At 46.3% G+C, this 18,022-nt stretch overlaps 1 protein-coding gene across 2 annotated transcripts in view; it reads right to left on the reverse strand.

The window, feature by feature from the left end:
- The window catches only part of VPS35 (VPS35 retromer complex component), a 464,919-nt gene that overhangs the window by 27,662 nt on the left and 419,235 nt on the right, over nucleotides 1-18,022 (reverse strand). For both annotated transcript variants that reach the window (XM_078669694.1, XM_078669693.1), the window contains exon 16: nucleotides 2,335-2,478. In XM_078669694.1, the coding sequence (XP_078525820.1) occupies nucleotides 2,335-2,478 (144 nt within the window). The remainder of the gene's footprint in view (nucleotides 1-2,334; nucleotides 2,479-18,022) is intronic.

The following is an 18,022-nucleotide window of genomic DNA, read 5'->3' on the forward strand; positions in this document are numbered from 1 at the left end:
AGCTGTTTTCGCCCAAGCTTTTCCACAACCAACCCCACAAATGTTGCCCGCTGATTTTCTATGCTGGACTCAGAAGTGCTTAAGTTCAGGGTCTCCAACCTTTTATGTATCCATTCTAGCAAGATGGCCGCCTGATGAGACGCCTCTGCCGGGAGCTCCCGGTCAGGGATTGCCGATTTGGCTTTAATGCCCCTTTTCCCCCGTAATTCTGCCTGTATCTTGACTGCAGACATCCAGACCACATATGCCGATGCCCGGTCGAGCAGCTTGGTTCGGCTATAGAGGAGTCTGACCCGGGTTTCTCCTGCGGAAGTCTCCAACCCAGCCGGACTTCAGGGCATGGAAATCCTCGTCCCGCAGCTGCTGTTTCCTCCCTCTACTGCCTCCTTTGGAACGATTCGCTGTGGATTGCTGTGAACGGGACCTACCTTGGCGCAGCTCTGTTTTCATCAGCTGGATCACCTGCAGCGATGAACTGTAATCGAGGGTGAGTGCCACGGCGATGTTGATCTGGGGGACCCGAATTTCCTGCCTGCAATTCTACCAATCTAAGAACGGCTCACTCTCCCAGCCCCCGCTGCTGCCGCTACCTCCACCATACTGCCGTCTGCTTGGGTGTGTGCCTTCCAGGTAGGGGGGAGCGAAGCCTTGCAGTCTCATCAACATCGATGCCCCGTGGTCCAGAGCCTATGCACACCTTCTACAGCCTACCGTCCACCTTTGGTTTCGTGGCTGCGTCCCCCCTCTGACTCTTCACACTCAAATCCTGCGCCTGGTTCTTCCTTATGGAATTTTGAGTTTTGGACATCCGGCCATTTTGTTGTTGGACTCAGTTGATACCCACGACTCGGACCCGCCATCTTGCCTAACCCAGTCCTTTCCCCCCTTCCCTCCGCTCTCCCCCTGATGATCCTCTATTGTTTTTCTCCTTCTTTCTGGTCTGCCTAAACCCAATCCCTCCTCTGGTTCCCTCCTCTCTCCTCACCCTCTTTCACAACACTACTCTTGTCCCCCTCTACTCCCCCCACGATTTTTCCACTCACTCTCGTATGATTGTGCAACTAACTGTTTAATTTATCGTACCTATAACTCGCTACTTGTTCTTCTTATGTAACACGCTCTGATACCCCGATTCTTGTGACTTATGTACATCCCTCCATTTCTTTGTGGAGATGGTCTCCGTCGATTCCCTTGATCTGGACCCGCCATCTTGTATGACCCCAGTCCCTCCCTTCCTTCCTTCCTCCCTCCTGATTCCTTCTGATGGACCCTCAAATGTTTTTTCTCTTTTTTGCTGGACACCCTTACCCCATCCCCCCTCAGGTGCCTTTCTCCCCTCTCAGCTATTCCCAGACTCCTATTCATGTCCACCTTTTTCTTCCATGCTTCTTATTACTTGTCATTTCTTTGTAAATTGCTGTGAAAAATGTTTAAATTATTGAACCTTGTAACTCGCTATGTTGGTTCCTTAAGCAAAGCGCTCTGATACCTCCGGGTCTACACAGCGCTATATAACACTCAATAAATACGAGAAACAAAATATGTAATGAGAGCTACTTGTGGCAAATGAAAATCATCCTGAGCTACTATTATCATTAGAGTGGTAACAGTGACCACATCAGACAAGATTACATTAGTGCCTACCACTTGCAAGATTAGGTGTAGCAATTACGTTATTGCAGCAGACAGGGGTGCAAACAGGAGTGTGAAAAATGCTTTATGAATCTAGAATACCTCTCTATGGTTAATACATGACAGCCACAGCAGCAAAGCCTCCAGCACCAATGTAGTTATATTAGTAGTAAAGCTGCCAAATGAAGTATGATTTAACCTCAGCAATCACCTTTTCAATTCTGGGATACAAACATAAATTCAACCAAGCAAAAGCTTCTAATTTAGTAGGCTGGGATACAACCTAACGAGCTACTTACAGGTATCTGGAAAGCTACCAGTAGCTCATGAGCTACTATTGGGAGAAGCCTGGTCTAAGTACTGTTGCTTGAGCAATTCATTAGTAGATGAAGGAAAACCTCAAAGACCTAAAGTATATTTCTTGAGCTATAAATATGCTTTTACAGAGGTGGATATGTCCAGAGGTGACTTAATAAGTGACAATAGTTCCACAAAAAAGTAGTATACATTCAAAATCGGTAAACATTCTGAGGGGAGAAAGACTAAAGTTCCTATTTTAACCACATTTTAAAGGTTCATTGCATTTATTTTACAGTCACTATGAAATCCAAAGGAGGAGAGTGTTTACAACAGAAATTTGAAATGAGAAATATATTCGATTAAAGCTGCATTATTAAGAATTAGCAAAACAATACTACTCACCGCATCATTTTCTTTTTCATAAAAGTAGATGTATCTGTTCAAGATTTCTATGAAAAGCTGAACTTGCAAGGAAGGATCCATGCACTGATTTGCAATTTTTAAAGCTTTCTTCAAGCATTCCATCACTCTTTTGCCACTGTGGATCTAAGTGACAAAATAATGACACAGTCAAGTTAGGAACATACATGCACTCTACATCTTGATTCTAAATATGCAATTCTTATAGCGCTTAAATGGGAACACAAAACAGGTATCAGCAACCAAATACGCTAACTCTAGATACTGTTTACCCTTTCACCACTGAAAACGTAATATCCCTTCAGCCTTAGTAGCTAGTGAGGACAATGAGCTCGATCCAGGCCTGGGCGAAGCTAAGCAGTCTTCTGTCATATATTATTTGATGGTAAACGATTTGACCTTGACAGCTATAAGGGCTTCCATGTAAACACAATGATTTACCGTGAAGTAGGACCTTTGGTCAGAGGAGGTGGACGGAATCCAGTACTCGACTGACTCATCCTTCATCAATCAAAGCTTGGACCTTAGGGGGACATTACGATAGCGGTGAATCCGCCACCGGCAGCCTGCCAGTGGCGGATTCACCGCCATCGTGTGGCCATTCTCCGCCCGCCAGATAAGGATGGCGGGCAGACTACTGGCGGACAGGAAGTCTGTCCACCACAGGCAATCATTACAATTGCCTGTCAGACCCACCGCACATCCACAAAATGGTGGCAGTGCCTAGCAGATTAGGATGCTGCATCCCCGCCAGCCTGTGTATGGCGATTCTAACGCCATTCACAGGCTGGCGGGGATGTGCTCTGGAGGCCATAGCGGGCCCCCCTTTTGCAGGGGCACTCAAGTTTTGCACTTGGGGGACACCATTGGTGACCATCAACATTTCCCTGCACAATGTGGCAGGCACCGCGTGGTACCTGCCACGTAGAGCAGGGAAATGCAACACTGGAGTTTTTATCATTGCGGCGGGTGCCGCCGCAATGGTAAACATGCACAATGCGACCGCCACAGTGGCGGTCGAAATATAATTGCACTTGCGGGACCACCGCCATAAAGGCGCCGGTCCCAATCCCCTTGACGATGGCGGACGGACTTACGTCCGTCCGCCATCGTAATGACCCCCTTAGTAACATTACCTGGGTATTGTCTGGACTTCAATTTAACCTTCCATCTCACATAGAAGTGGACACATCTGCATGGTAATGGTATTGAGAACTGAATGTTGGCTCAGAGTAACAAGACGTTGATCCACGTGTCACCAAGTGCAGTAACAGCATGCTAGGCCAGGTCTTTGGATAGCTTCACCTACTGGCTTCGCCTATTGGAGTCACATAAAGTTTGAACAAGGGTAGTAACAGATGACTGGCGAACCCCTTAAAGCAAAATAAATACTACTGAAAAACTGGAACCCTTTGTAAACTATGATGTACTCGGTCACTGAAACTTAACGCCTCGGATTCCCCAAGTCCCTCAGTCTCCAGGAACATAGTAGTTAGCATGTATCTGGTCAGTGCAAATTGCTGCGGGTGCTGCCGCAATGGCAAACATGCACAATGCGACCGCCACAGTGGCGGTCGAAATATAATTGCACTTGCGGGACCACCGCCATAAAGGCGCCGGTCCCAATCCCCTTGACGATGGCGGACGGACTTACGTCCGTCCGCCATCGTAATGACCCCCTTAGTAACATTACCTGGGTATTGTCTGGACTTCAATTTAACCTTCCATCTCACATAGAAGTGGACACATCTGCATGGTAATGGTATTGAGAACTGAATGTTGGCTCAGAGTAACAAGACGTTGATCCACGTGTCACCAAGTGCAGTAACAGCATGCTAGGCCAGGTCTTTGGATAGCTTCACCTACTGGCTTCGCCTATTGGAGTCACATAAAGTTTGAACAAGGGTAGTAACAGATGACTGGCGAACCCCTTAAAGCAAAATAAATACTACTGAAAAACTGGAACCCTTTGTAAACTATGATGTACTCGGTCACTGAAACTTAACGCCTCGGATTCCCCAAGTCCCTCAGTCTCCAGGAACATAGTAGTTAGCATGTATTTGGTCAGTGCAAATTGCTGCAACTCTATGTTAGAAAAAAGTAATGTATGTTTTATTCAGCATGAGCAGATGACTCACACCGAAGAGATGGCTTTGTTCTACAGGTTAATTACAAAGCAACTCTGTGGTATTTAACTAATTAAATACATGTAAAAAATAATTATCTTTTGTCTTAAGGCTTTTCACGCTGAAGCAAAGAAGGATAGCTAAACAACCATTTTTGTTGTGAATTTCTACCGACATGTGATTAAGTTATGCGCAAGTCCTTCTCCACTATGGGTACCTCAAGCAAAAGTCAGTCTGACGGCAGGACCCAAACTCACTGACAGATTTGCATCCCAAAAGAAGGAAGCGCCATGGTCAACATAACGTCCCAAACTCTAGAAAAATGTTGCTACCTTCAGCAGAGTATTTGCCGAAAATAGAACCTAAGCTCAACTTTGCTTCAATAGGGAGACCCTTCTTAGCAAGGCAATTTTGGCTGACTCAGGCCCTGAAGAGCCCATTTTGCTCGAACACAAACTGACTGAGGTGAACACACTAAGGTTTAGAAAAATTAACAAAATTCCTTTTGATGAGAAACTGGGGCCTATTCACAATATTCAGCCTCAGTTTTGTTCCTTTTATACTGACATACTGTAAATCTTTCCAATAACAGGTCATGGTACAGAGAAACCATTTACAGCCTGTTTTGGAACAGTTAGTTGTACAAGGAGCTTGGGAGCGTATGGAAGCAGGAAAGGCAAAGATACGGAGTTGGACATCTTGTTAGAGAGGTGCTCTTGTAAGGATTGGCATATATCTGCCGACTGTGCTTTTGGGCATCCACGACAACTATGTAAGTGACAACTATCAGGATTCCGTTGCCTACGTTAGAGATTTCTGTGCTGGTAATGCCTGCATACCCGAAACCTTTGATGAATCTGCTGTGCTTCAAACAGAGATATGAAAGTCCCAATCATCTAGCTTTGCTAAACAGCATTACGAGCTAAACACTAGTTGAACCTGAAGAGATCCAGGATAGGATTTAATCCACTGAGATGTTTTTGAGATGAACAAGTCCACAGTGCATGTATTCTTTGTGTTTACATATGTCCAGTGACCCATTCCTGCAATGGTGTGTTCTTGTCTAATGGGGCACTTAGAAAAACAAAACACTGACAGACAAAATGATTGAAATAACATCAGATCTGGGAAGTACTCAGGGGCACATTCTAGTCCGTCTTTTTTAATGATGGCTTGGAATGCTGCCCGTGTATTTAGCTGAGATTTATTCAATCACTCCAAGCATCAGATTTTGTTTTTCTAAGCAAGACACCTCATGTGGAATTGGTATGCTAAGCTGTAGGTGCTGTCCCCACTGTCACTAGCCTCAAGCTACACCTCGCTGATGAGGCCAAAGGACAAAACCAGCCTGGGGTTGCTTCTGTTGCCCTTCAGGGAGAAACTAGTCTAGCATTTCAGGCTCAACTGTTTCTGTTGGAGCTGGATCATGTTGGATTTGCATAAGGCTGGGCTCTTTCTAGAGTGGCATAATGGACAAAAGAACAATAGACTAGAACACGACTCACAGAATTACCAATGGTTGAGACTAATTCAAGCATTCCACCCATTTTTTTCTCTAAGTAAAAGATGTCCTTAGAGTGATAATAATCTGCAGATGGAGGGTCTTGTTATTACTGTGCTACCAGATTTTAACACTACATTACTGAGAAGACCTAAATAGGCCAAAACCAGTCTGAGGTTGCTTTTGCTTCCATCTAAAGTTGATCTGGCCTAAAAGTTCAGACTGCATTGTTCCTAGTGTAGGAGGACCAAGTAAGGTTTTCATATGGCTGGTCTCTGTTCAGAGTGGCATAGTGTGTAAAGAAACTAATTTGGCAGAATACATTCATAATGTGAGACTTAAAAAAAAAAGACTTCTCAAAGCACAAATACCTTTAAGAATATAATTTTGACTTGTGTTTTTAATGTTCTCAAGAACCTGTGACGGAGCGTTTACATTCTACTTACAGAATGTGATACCGAATATATAGAAATATAATGTGGTAGTGGAATACTGTACAAAGAGCTTTTCCACAGTCTACATCATAAACTCTCCATAAAGTACAAATAAACCAACCAAGGAGGGTAACAAAAATGTTAGAAATACTGATTAAGATCAGAAAGGTTTTAAGCAGAAGCTGAAGTCATCGTTCATATGCCCACTGTGGAAATTGTGGAGGTGGCCAGGTGTCTTGTGGTTGCCTTAGCGGATTTACTGATATATCGCTTGGAACTACACTTGTGTGTGTCAACGCCGGTAAGCTAAATGCGGCTGGCGGGCGTGCACCACCGGATTGTCCCACTCGCAGGGGGAGCTATGTAATAATGTCAGACCTATCACTATAGGGTCTGCACACACAAATGCTAAATTGCCAGGTTGGCCCTAAACTTCTTTTTATTACATATGTTACCTCTAAGGTAGGCTCCAGGATTCTACATGGGGGCCAAATTACTTAGTGGGGGAATTAGGATAGTTATTGCATGGTTTGCAGGTCAGGCGCACTTGGCACGACCCTCGGTGAGGGTTCTCTCAAGTATACTTTCAACGCTTATGGTGTCACAGTACATCACAAGCTGTCTTGTCTCATCTTCAAGGGTATCCCTGCGAACGGGCACATTCCTGTATTGAGCCTGTGCACTTGTACCATGGATGTCTGTGTGGCAGCGCAAGGTAGCATCGCACTCCTGCGTGGGTAAAACGGGCCATGAGTTGCCGAGGGCTGGTCACACTGTATCTCTGCACTCTAGTGCCTGTACAATTATATGTGAAGGCTCACGTAACTTTTTTACGTCTTTGGGCCTGTACAAATAGGCATGTTAGTCCTGGGTTGTCACATTGGACCAATTCCTCCTGGGGGTGGTGCATATTTGGGTGCCTATGCTGTCAAACAGACTGGATTCAGGTGTAGTATCATGCAGGGTTGATGCATTCGTGTGGCCTCACACAGAACCGGCACAGAAGTAGCGCTGACTTGCGAATTGTAATTGGTCATCTACATACAAAAAGGCAATAACGCTTTGTGTTTGTTTTCATTTATGTATGGCCGGATCCATGGCGGATACCTGGGAAGTGCTCCACACCGCAACTCCTGCAAGAGGTGGACAACCAAGGAGACCGGTAGATCAGGAACGGGAGCGGCAAGCGACGGCATCAAGTGTCATGGGCGATCAATCAAGGGCTCAAGAGGTGCCAGCACGGTTTTGGTTGTTTATAAGTGTGTCAACCAGTATTCTACATTTACAGCGCCTGTGCTCCCGGGTGGCACTGTAGTGGACACTGCAATGGTTAGGATATTCCGTAGTGGAGCATAGTGGTCTGGCGTAGGTTGTTCACGGACTTCATGATATGCTTAAGGGAGATCTGGGGGCGTGCGGCTCCCTGGGTAACCTTCCAATTACATCGACAATGCGTGTCAGTAGCTGGGGGTGACGTGTCTTATCGGGCACAGCGTGATACCATCAAGTGAGCCCAGTTAGTGGTCCCATGGCGGTATGGTGATGTATAGGTACGTTATCAGTTGGTTGTGCCAGCCGTAGGAATGTAGCAGTAAGCTGCGTCACAGGGGTGTGCATTGCCAGCTTGGCCAAATCCAGGAGTAATAGGCGTATGCAATACCTCAGGACCCCTTGTCGGGAAGGAGTACTCTGCCTTTACGGCACCTGAGCTCCCAGTCGCCATCGTAGCAGACACTGCGTGGTGGGGATATTCCATAGTAAGGAGGTAGGCATACACAGAGTATTTCCCAGAGCGTAGTGGTCAGGTGTAGGTGGTTCACAGACTTCACGATATGCCAGTGGGAGATATTGGGGCCTGGGGTTCCCTGGGTAGCCTTCCAATTGCACCAACAATGAGTGTCAGCGTCTGGGGTGCCGTGTCTTATCGGGCACAGCGGGATGCCATCAATTGGGCCCATCTGGTGGCCCCATGGCGGCAGGTCTAATTTCCCTGAATCAGACAGCCCTAGCATATCTATCCCCCAATTGGGAGGGGGTGTGAAAGGACCGGGTACACCAGGACGCCTGGGTTGAAGGGTTGGGTCGACATGTCTGTGCCCGGGGTACACCCTGGCGCAGACATTCCAGCGCTTCCAATAGGAGGAAGCGAGTCTGTGAGGCCAATGGTGAGGCTAGCCAGGGCTTGCTACTTACAGACTATAGCCCAGGGGTGCATCTGGGGGGAGTTGTGCTTCTTAAAAGACGGCGTCCATTTGTCCACACCGGGGGATGAAATCATCGCAGAGAATCTTCTTACCTAGTTAGTGGCGTATAGGGTCAGAGCATGACCGTGCAGTGAGTTGGTAGGGCCTGATAGTCGGACTACAAAATATAACAGCTAGGTTGATGAATTTAAGGTTAGGGCATGACCTTTCAGTGTAGGAGGGTAGAGGGGGGCCAGATAGTCGGTCAAATACGCTGGCCTGTGGCGGTAAGGTCACGATTGGTGAGCAGTTCATTTAAGGTCCTTAGGGGGTGTCGCCATTCTTAAATGGGGTCGCCCAAACGGAGGGACAAGTGGTCTTTCCTAGAAGTCCAGGGGCAGTTACAGCCTGTTGGCTACATGGGTGCGGGGGAGGGGAGAGTCACGCGTTCTCTAGGCTGGTTGGCCACCCCGCACGTGCACAATGACGGCAGTAAACGGTGCAGAAATGCAAGGGTCCCCTTTAATGGAGTTAATAGGGCATACGGGGGAAACCGGGGGCGGAAGTACCCTCATGGTAAGCGGGCCCTCTGCGCATGCACACTTCGACACAAGGGAGTGGTTAATTGGGCGTACGGGGGTAACCGGGGGGGGGGGGAAATACCCTCACAGTAAACGGGCTCTCTGCGCGTGCGCACTTCGACAGAAGGGCGTGGTTAATAGGGCGTACGGGGGTAACCGTGGGGGAGAAGTACCCTCACGCTAAACGGGCCCTCTGTGCATGCGCACTCCGACAGGAAGGCGTGGTTTAGTGATAAAGATCTGACACCAGTTAGTCACCTTGCCGTAGGCCCAAATAGGATACGCAGAAAAGAAATATTGTATAATGTGACTGATATGTTAGTTTCGGATAGGAAATACCTTGTACTGAAAGTATGTTAAGGTTAGCCATCTGATATCTGTATATATCAATTGTAACGTTTTCTGCGTAATTGTGTAAATATTGTTTATTTAAATTTTTTATTTATTTGTATGTATGTTTTAATAAATACGGCCGGGGGGTCATAAGACCCTCTGCATCCAAAGAAATCCCTCTCATATCCTGGTTAATAATGTTTGTTAACGGAAGGGGGTGGGGGGTTCTACGGCAGTCCCTGGCCATACAACCCATGTATCATGAAAATACCGTTTTTGATCACAGAAATGCTGCCATAAAATCTGCAACGTGTTCCTAAATCCGCATGCAAATATCAGTTTGAAAGATTTTGAAAATCCATTGATTTTGTCTCACATTTTCAGCTTGTCATTTAATTTTTTTTTGTACGTAAAAAATTAAAATGAGAAGCTATTTTGATCTCCAAACGTGTTCCATTTCCAAAAATTACATAGGTCCTCAGCTTGTTTCAGTAAATAAAATCATTTGTTCTCAAACGGCATCTTTTAAGTTCCAAATTATCTAATCGCAAGCCAGTCATTGTGAACATGTGATCATGTATTGCATACTGGCATGTACTGCCATCATGTGAGCACATATCCCTATACACTGTATGCTAATGCCTCAAATTCACTACATCTGTCCTACTATTGGCTAGTCAAAGCAACCAAGTACTCCTTCCTATGCCAGTCAATACTAGGATGTGCCCCAGTTGCCTCCCATAAGAAAATACATGTATCAGTGTGCCTCAGGAACCCCTCACTCGGATTGCCAGTTACCACCAATGCCATTATATCCTTATCCCTCTCTACTCTTGCATGTCAATCAATGCCATCCGGAAAATGACAGTCAATGCCATAACCCCTAATATGCCAGTCCATTAAATAACCATCTGTGCCATGATCCCTCATATACTAGTCCTATAAATGACAGCCAATGCCACGATATAGGTCCCGGTAAACCTCACCATAACAGTCTATGCTGGAAAGCGTTCCTGTTTCACCATGTGCACGTTTTTTTAAATGTTATTTGTAATACACAGTTACCATAATAAAAAGGCTTAATAGTGCCCAAAACAAATGAAAATAAGCCTAACATTAAACAAACAATAAAAGAAACAAACTTGTGAAAATAATCATCATAAAAGAAAAAAGAATAGTAAAAAAGAATAGGGAAGAGCTTAGGCAAAACAAGAGATATTAAAATGAAATGCCAGTATATGCCCGAAGTGCCGCTCTTTTGCCCCATATGCCAATCATTGGCCATAGGTCCCAGCATCTCTTCATATGACATCCAACAATAATGACGTGCCTCCTTGTTTCTAGTGTCTTTTAATGACCACGAAATGCCAGTTTGTACACATGCCAGTCAATGCCAGCAAGGCGCAGCGAGCAGCGCTCCTTGTTTATGACCCAGCACCGCACAAGTGCACCGGTGAGGCTTGAGGCTGCATTGGACAGGCAGTTTGGGCTGGCAATGAAAGCCAGAAAAAAAGCAGGCAGGGAAGCTTTGATTTATCACCCTTAATTCCTCGCCTCCTCCCTTCGCTGGATTGGCTTGACAGGGTGACTGCCATGCTCAGCCAATAAAGGGAGAAGAGTGGGGCCTGGGTGAGCTTTCCCCACGCCCTTCATTCATGCATGACCTTGAGCAGTGTGCATGCCAGTTGAACTAAACATGTGGTGTTTATACTGCTGAGGCCCTCGTGAATATTACTGCACAACGGCAGAGTCGGAGTGGATCCACATACCACTCTAGCAGGTTATACTCCATTGCAAGGAGGTCTGGAAACCCAGTCCGAATGACTGCAGAAAGAGTCCAAACCTTGAAACGTGCCAACTAAATGAACTGTAAGGGGTAGAAATGAGATATATCGAACACAGGTTTCCATCTGTTAAGAAATGGTAATAGGTTCCAAGACCAGACGGTGAGTGGAAGCTAAAGTTAATAATTTGTGGTTATTACCAACACACCAAGTGTCTAAAAATGTCTCCATTTGTATAGGTGTTGTAACTTGCCACTCGTTTCCCTTTCCCTTCTCCCCCCTACCTTCCCTTCCCATGTTGGTAGCACCTTGGAACCATACCGAAGGTGGTCATAGAACGTTGACAGTGTTAGTTCAGAGTCTCACTCAGAGCCTGCAGCTGGGGATGTGCCAGTTCATGACTAAAGAATAAAGAAGATTGAACTTACCATTTTGTGTAGCGTCACGTCACTAAACAATTTTGCTGGCGACGAGGACGGGATACTGCGACAGGGACAGTGGCACATCCTTCCCTGTGAAGCTTGGTCTGCAGGCTAATTGAAGTTAATGAAGGGCAGTCCAGTGCCTTCAATCAGAAGCGATCTGAGGTACCAGGTGTGAGCAGCTGTTCATCGCGGCGTGAAGTGTCCGGACGGGTGAGCAGCTGGTTATTAGACTCATCCTGGGTATTTTCTCAAGGAAGCAGATTTCACCGCTTCTAATTTTTTGGGTTGGAGACTGGAAGGGGCCCATTAACCCTTGCAATGAGGCGCTGAGGAAGCGCTGAATTCGAGAGCGCATTCAAGTAACTGCCATACTGGTAAAATATTTATGTCTGAATTGAGGACCGGGAAGCCTTCCTATATTATTTAAGCTTGGACTATTTACAGAATTCAAGTGAAAGGTGAAGAGTATGCGGTGAGGAGCGGGACTGAATGTTACCGCCGGACTGGGAATCCCTCCTAGTGTGTTTGCGGTGCCTGAAGGAACGTTCTGGTTGAAGTAATGTGTGACTTAGCCTTTGTGGGGTTGAGTTTGTGGTGAGGAAACTTGTTCCTAGTTGGCGTTTTGTGAGGTGCTTTCTCCAGTGTCACCGCTTGCGTATCCAACCTGACGCGAGGATTGATCGCCTCAGAGCAGTGCGTCACCAGAGGCCAACCGTTGCCTGGGGATCTGCCGGAGCGTGAAGGAAGAGACGCGTCAACGAGGAGCAGCGCAGCGGCGGAGAAAGGCTTTCAAGTTATTAAGTTTTCTGAGGGGACTTTTTGGGAAAACAACCAAATCTACTCAAATAAAGGAAAGTGCAACCAGCGCGTAGAGAGCGCCAACGGGAAGGGTCTTCAGAAGTAAAGGGATAGCTCTTCTGTGAGAGATTTTCTCAGAGGTTCCCGCCTCCCGGTTTTTCGTTGTGAGGCGGGCATAGCAGTGTTTCACCAGAACAAAGGAAGGACTATATTTCAAATTACTTAACACGAAATAAATGAAGAACTTCATGTTTGGTTGAGAAAAATTTTAGGCAATACTTCTATTTAAGGCTCTTCAAAGGATATTGTGGTACAGGCGGAGTGTGAATTACGTGAGTCCCTTGAATAATTTGTAAGTTTGAATAGACATATTATTTATTCCCCTAATTACACATGGCATTTTCAGGTATGGCTCAACCACCCCCTTTCTTGAATGAACTAGGGGAACCAGACATTCCCTGGAAAAGGTGGGAGGGTATTTTTAAATCGTATTTGATTGCCATTGGTGGTAGAAATTATTCAAGCATTAGGAAGCAACACATCTTACTACACAATTTGGGGATTCAAGGAAGAAAGGTGTTTGAAGACATCACTGGTAGATTAGTAGATGATGAGCCTTTAGAGGGAGAACATGTTGGAGATGTATATGAATACACTTTAAAGAAACTTGGGGAACACTTCAAGGTGAAAGTTAATGTGGTCTTAGAAAGACATAAATTCTTTTAAAGAGTGCAGAAGAAAGAGGAAAAAGTATCATCATATATAGCAGTTCTAAGGGGTATGTCAGCCACTTGCGAATTTGGTACATTAACGGATTCCCTTATCAGGGACCAGTTGGTTAGATGCATCAACGATCAAAAGGTACAAGAGGAGCTACTCACACGCAATCCTGATCTTGAGGAAGCTATCAGCATAGCGAAAGGGCTTGAACATACGGCTCATTGCATGAGAGAGATGAGAGGATCAGAGGCTGCCAGGGAGAATAATGAGTCCAAGGTTAATGGAGGAGATGAAGCTGTTTGTAAAATTGGAAACAGGGGCAGGGAGGAATTTAAGAAGAAGGTGGAGGGATTGCAATGTTTTAGGTGTGGTAGTGCCAACCATCTGGCAAACAATTGGAAGTGTCCAGCTAAAAATATGACTTGCAGAAAATGTAACAGAAAAGGGCACTTTGCTGAGTTTTGTAATGTTTTTGGTCCCAAGGTGCATATGATTGAGAATGCAGAAGAAGAAAGGGAGGAAGTGAAAACTTTTATCTTCCAGATTAAAGATTCTGAGACGGAGTCAGAGATTCAATATCCTAGTTGTGAAATTGGTTTGGATGGCCAGAAATTCAAGGTGTATGCTGACTCCTGTTCTCCTTACACCTTAATAGATAAGAAAATACTAGAAGAGAGATTTGGCGAGGGAAGATTAGAGTTGGAGAAGGCTGACATTTGTCCCAAAGGATACAATAAAGGTGAAATACAGTTGGAAGGCATGGTTAGTGTTAGATCTGGGGGTCTCTAGTTGGCAGAGGTAAGTACCTTAGACCAAGTAGGGACCCTTGCTTCTAGTCAGGGTGAAGGAATACCCCTCTGAGATAACCCCTGCTCACCCTCTAGGTAGCATGGCACGAGCAGTCTAGGCTAACCAAAGGCAATGTGTATAATATTTGCACTTAACACAACAGTAATCCCCAATCCACCACAAACTGAGACCACACAGGTAAGTATATTTTATAAATATATATATCTTTATCTAGTTTCAGCAAGGTAAATAAAGCAGTTTCATGATAATCACTTCTTTAATAACATGGGGTACTTAATCTTGATGGTTGCAGATAATTTTAGGAAGTTCTTGTTATCTAAAACAATAGTCTCAGGTCTCTGGTAAATCAGCGTTCAAAATAATCACAACTGACTTATTTCAAGAAAATGTGCTCTCAAAAACGAGCAAGGAACCACTGCCCACGTGTACTCTTACTTGTGGGCTTCAAGCGCTGCAAATGTGCTCCTTCGCGAGGCCCAGGGACTCTTTCTTTCCCCCGGGACAGACTCACTCGTTCTTAGGCTCCGGGCGCACCCCGCCAAGCATATCTCCCTCGTCCCCGCCCGGTCCCCTTTCCTCTCCCGCCCGCTCTCGACAATCCAACGAGCGGCGGGGGAGGTGGTGCTGCTCACCTTGTGGGGGACGGCAGGCCAGGGGTGCGGGACGCTTTACATTCCCTCGGCGAGGTCAGGTCAGTCTTCCCCGGTCCCGGCGGTGATCCCGGCGATTCCTCGGCTTCTCGGAGCAACTTCTGCGAAGGCAGCCAATCCCGTCGCGGCTCCTGTGACGGGCCCCTCTGAACGCGAGGCTGCCAACCAATGGCAGCGCGGCCTCGCCGATGACGTCACCGCAGCTCGGGGGGGGAATCGGCCAATCCGGTCGCGGCACTTTTGTCGATCTCGGGGCAAAGCAGACAGCAATCAGCGCGGCGCTCTCAATCAGAGCAGAGAGCAGCCAGCGCGCTATCCGGGGCACAACAGCCAGGCTTAGTCGAACAGTCCCCGATGTTCACTGCACACAGCAGTTTCACGATCTCCTCGCCACACAGCAGCTTCAGGGGGACACAGCAGAGTCTGGTAGTCCTTGGGCAACCTTTATGTCCCTGGGTTGCAGACAGGGGGCCAGCTCTTCTCAGGCCCTTGGAGATTCAAGTTTGTAGACACAGCACACAGCAAAGTCTTGGCAGTTTCAAGCAGGTAGGGTGACAGCACACAGCAAAGTCCCTTTCCCCTCCTCAGCTTTCAGTTGCAACAGCAGAACAGGTCAGCCCTTAGAGCACACAGCAAGGCAATCTTCCTTTAGTTCTCCAGCCGTCCTTCTTCCAGCAGAGGTTCCTTCTTGATTGTAGAATCTTAGAATCTAATCTTCTGTAGCCAGGGGTCCTTCCCTTATACCCCTGAAAGTCTTTGAAGTCCTTTGAAGTCGTTGTGCAAGGGGGCCCTGAGCCCAGTCTAAACCAGTTCTGGGGGTTGCGGAGCGCTGGGTGTTTCTGTTTTTCTTCTTCCTGACAGCTTCAGGATCAGAGGTGACAGTTGGCTGGCAGGAGGGGGAGCCAGCATGGTGGTCAGGAAAACACAGCCCGGCACTGTCAGGCGCTATCTCCTCCCGCCTCCCTGGCAGCAGATGTTGCCTTTCATCCACGGGTTGACTCCGACCCCCTCCCTCCGGGGGCTCTACAGCCCCTGTCACCCTCAGACCAGACAGGCATTCCACAAACAGACCCAGGCACACAGAAATGTTTAGACAAGAGAACAGCCACTTTCTAAAAGAGCTATTCTCAAACACAGGATTTAAAAACAACCTTCACTAAAATATGTGTTATTAAATTCTGAGTTCAGGGATATCTTTCACTTATGTCCCATCTTGTTCCTATGAGGAGATAGGCTGGTATCCATTGGGACCAGCCTCCCCCATGTTATTCTATGGAGCAAGATAGCCTTACAGCAGTGAGCGCACAAAATGGCTGCTGCCCACTACCAGAGCATGTGACCTGCACTAGTACATGCTCTACCTTATCCATACACTGCACCCTGCCCAGGGGGGTACCCTGAGCCTTCCATAGGGGTGACTGATGTGCACAGACAGGGAAGGGTTAGGTCCAGCCAGTGGAGACACTGGCTAGGGGGACAGGGCAGTCCACTGACTGCACACAGGCCCTGCGCTGGCAGGCCTCAGTCACCTTTTTAGGGCTACTCATGTGGGTGGCGCAATCTGCGCTGCAGGCCCACTAGTAGCATCTGTCATCACCAGCCCTGGCACACATAGTGCACTTTACTAGGAACTTCATGGTGATGCAAATATGCCAATCAGGTATATTTAATCAATATGGCAATTTACAGAGGGAGCACTTACACTCTGGCACTGATCAGCAGTGGCAGAGTGTCCAAAACATCTAAACCAGCAAAAACGAAATCCCGCACAGCATCAAAAATACATGAGTCAGAGGCAAAAAGATGGGGGAAAAACCACGCCAAAGGTGTCAGGTCTAACAGTTAGAATGAGAATAACTTTCAAAGACAGGCACACTGTAGGTAAGGTGTATGTGGCCAGACAGGGGTCGTGTTTGTTAGGGTGGAGGCATCAGAAGGAATTAGGGATCAAGTTGGATCCAAACAACCACGAACAGGTTATGTTGATAGCGCCACCTGCTATTGCAATATCCCTAGTAGAAGAATTCTCTGACGTCTTCAATGATAATGTGGGTTTATTGAAAAACTACATGCACAGAATAGTTTTGAAGGAAGGCGCTGTCCCTGTAGTGCATAAAACACGCTCTGTCCCTTTGATGATGAGAGAGCCACTAAAAGAGGAAATTGAGAGATTGATAAGTCAAGGGGTCATACAAGAGGTTGAGAGCTCATCCTGGTTGGCGCCCATAGTTATCACAACCAAGGATGGGGAGAGGAGTCTACGGCTGTGTGTGGACCTCAGGTCATTAAATGCAAATATTCTAGTTGACAGATACCCATTACCGAGAATAAATGAAATGTTAAGTACTATACATGGGGCAAAGTTCTTCACTGTCCTGGACTTATCCTCTGCGTATTATCAGATCAGGCTACATCCAGATTCTCAACTCCTGACTGCCTTTACCACCCCATTTGGCAACTACAATTTTTTGAGAATGCCATTTGGGTTGGCATCTGCAGCCTCAGCATTTCAGAGAGCAATGCAGTATGTGTTGAAGGATTGTCCAAATACACTATGTTTTCAGGACGATGTGTTGATCTATGGTTCCACAGAGAATGAACACAACAGCAATGCACATACTGTGTTAGAAGAACTAAGGAAAGTGGGTTTCACAACGAAGAGAAGCAAATGCAAAATAGGGGTGTCATCTGTGGACTACCTGGGGCATACTTTATCAGAAGATGGCATAAAGCCAAAAATTAATCTTGTGGAGGCAGTAAGAAGTGCTCCAGTTCCGTCTAATAAAGAGGAGATTATGGCATTCCTAGGGTTGGCAGAGTACATGTCAAAGTACATAAAGAACTTTGCGATGGTGTCTCAACCTATCAGGGACCTGGTAAAGAAGGATGCAGTATTTGAGTGGGGTGTGGAACAGAGCATGGCTTTAGAAGAAATTAAGAAAGCGATCATAAATGCACCACACATTGGAAAATTTCAGGTGGATAAAGACACGATAATTTTCACTGATGCTAGTGCCAAAGGAGTGGGGCCACATTAGCTCAAAGACTTCGTTCAAAGATTAATGTGGTGGCTTTTGCTTCTAGAGCACTTACAGAGTCTGAACGGAATTACTCGACAGTGGAAAAAGAGGCTCTTGCCGTATATTGGGCAGTGAAACACTTCAATTTCTATGTGTGGGGAATTCCATTTGAAATACACACTGACCACAAACCCTTATTGTCGTTATACAGTAAAAAAGAGATTGAGAGTAGGACACCTAGGATTGCCAAATGGTGTGTAGGCCTACAAGGATACAACTTCAAAATGGTACATGTCCCATGTCCA

This window comes from Lissotriton helveticus, chromosome 12 (assembly GCF_964261635.1).
Source record: "Lissotriton helveticus chromosome 12, aLisHel1.1, whole genome shotgun sequence".
NCBI classification, from domain to species: Eukaryota; Metazoa; Chordata; class Amphibia; order Caudata; family Salamandridae; genus Lissotriton; species Lissotriton helveticus.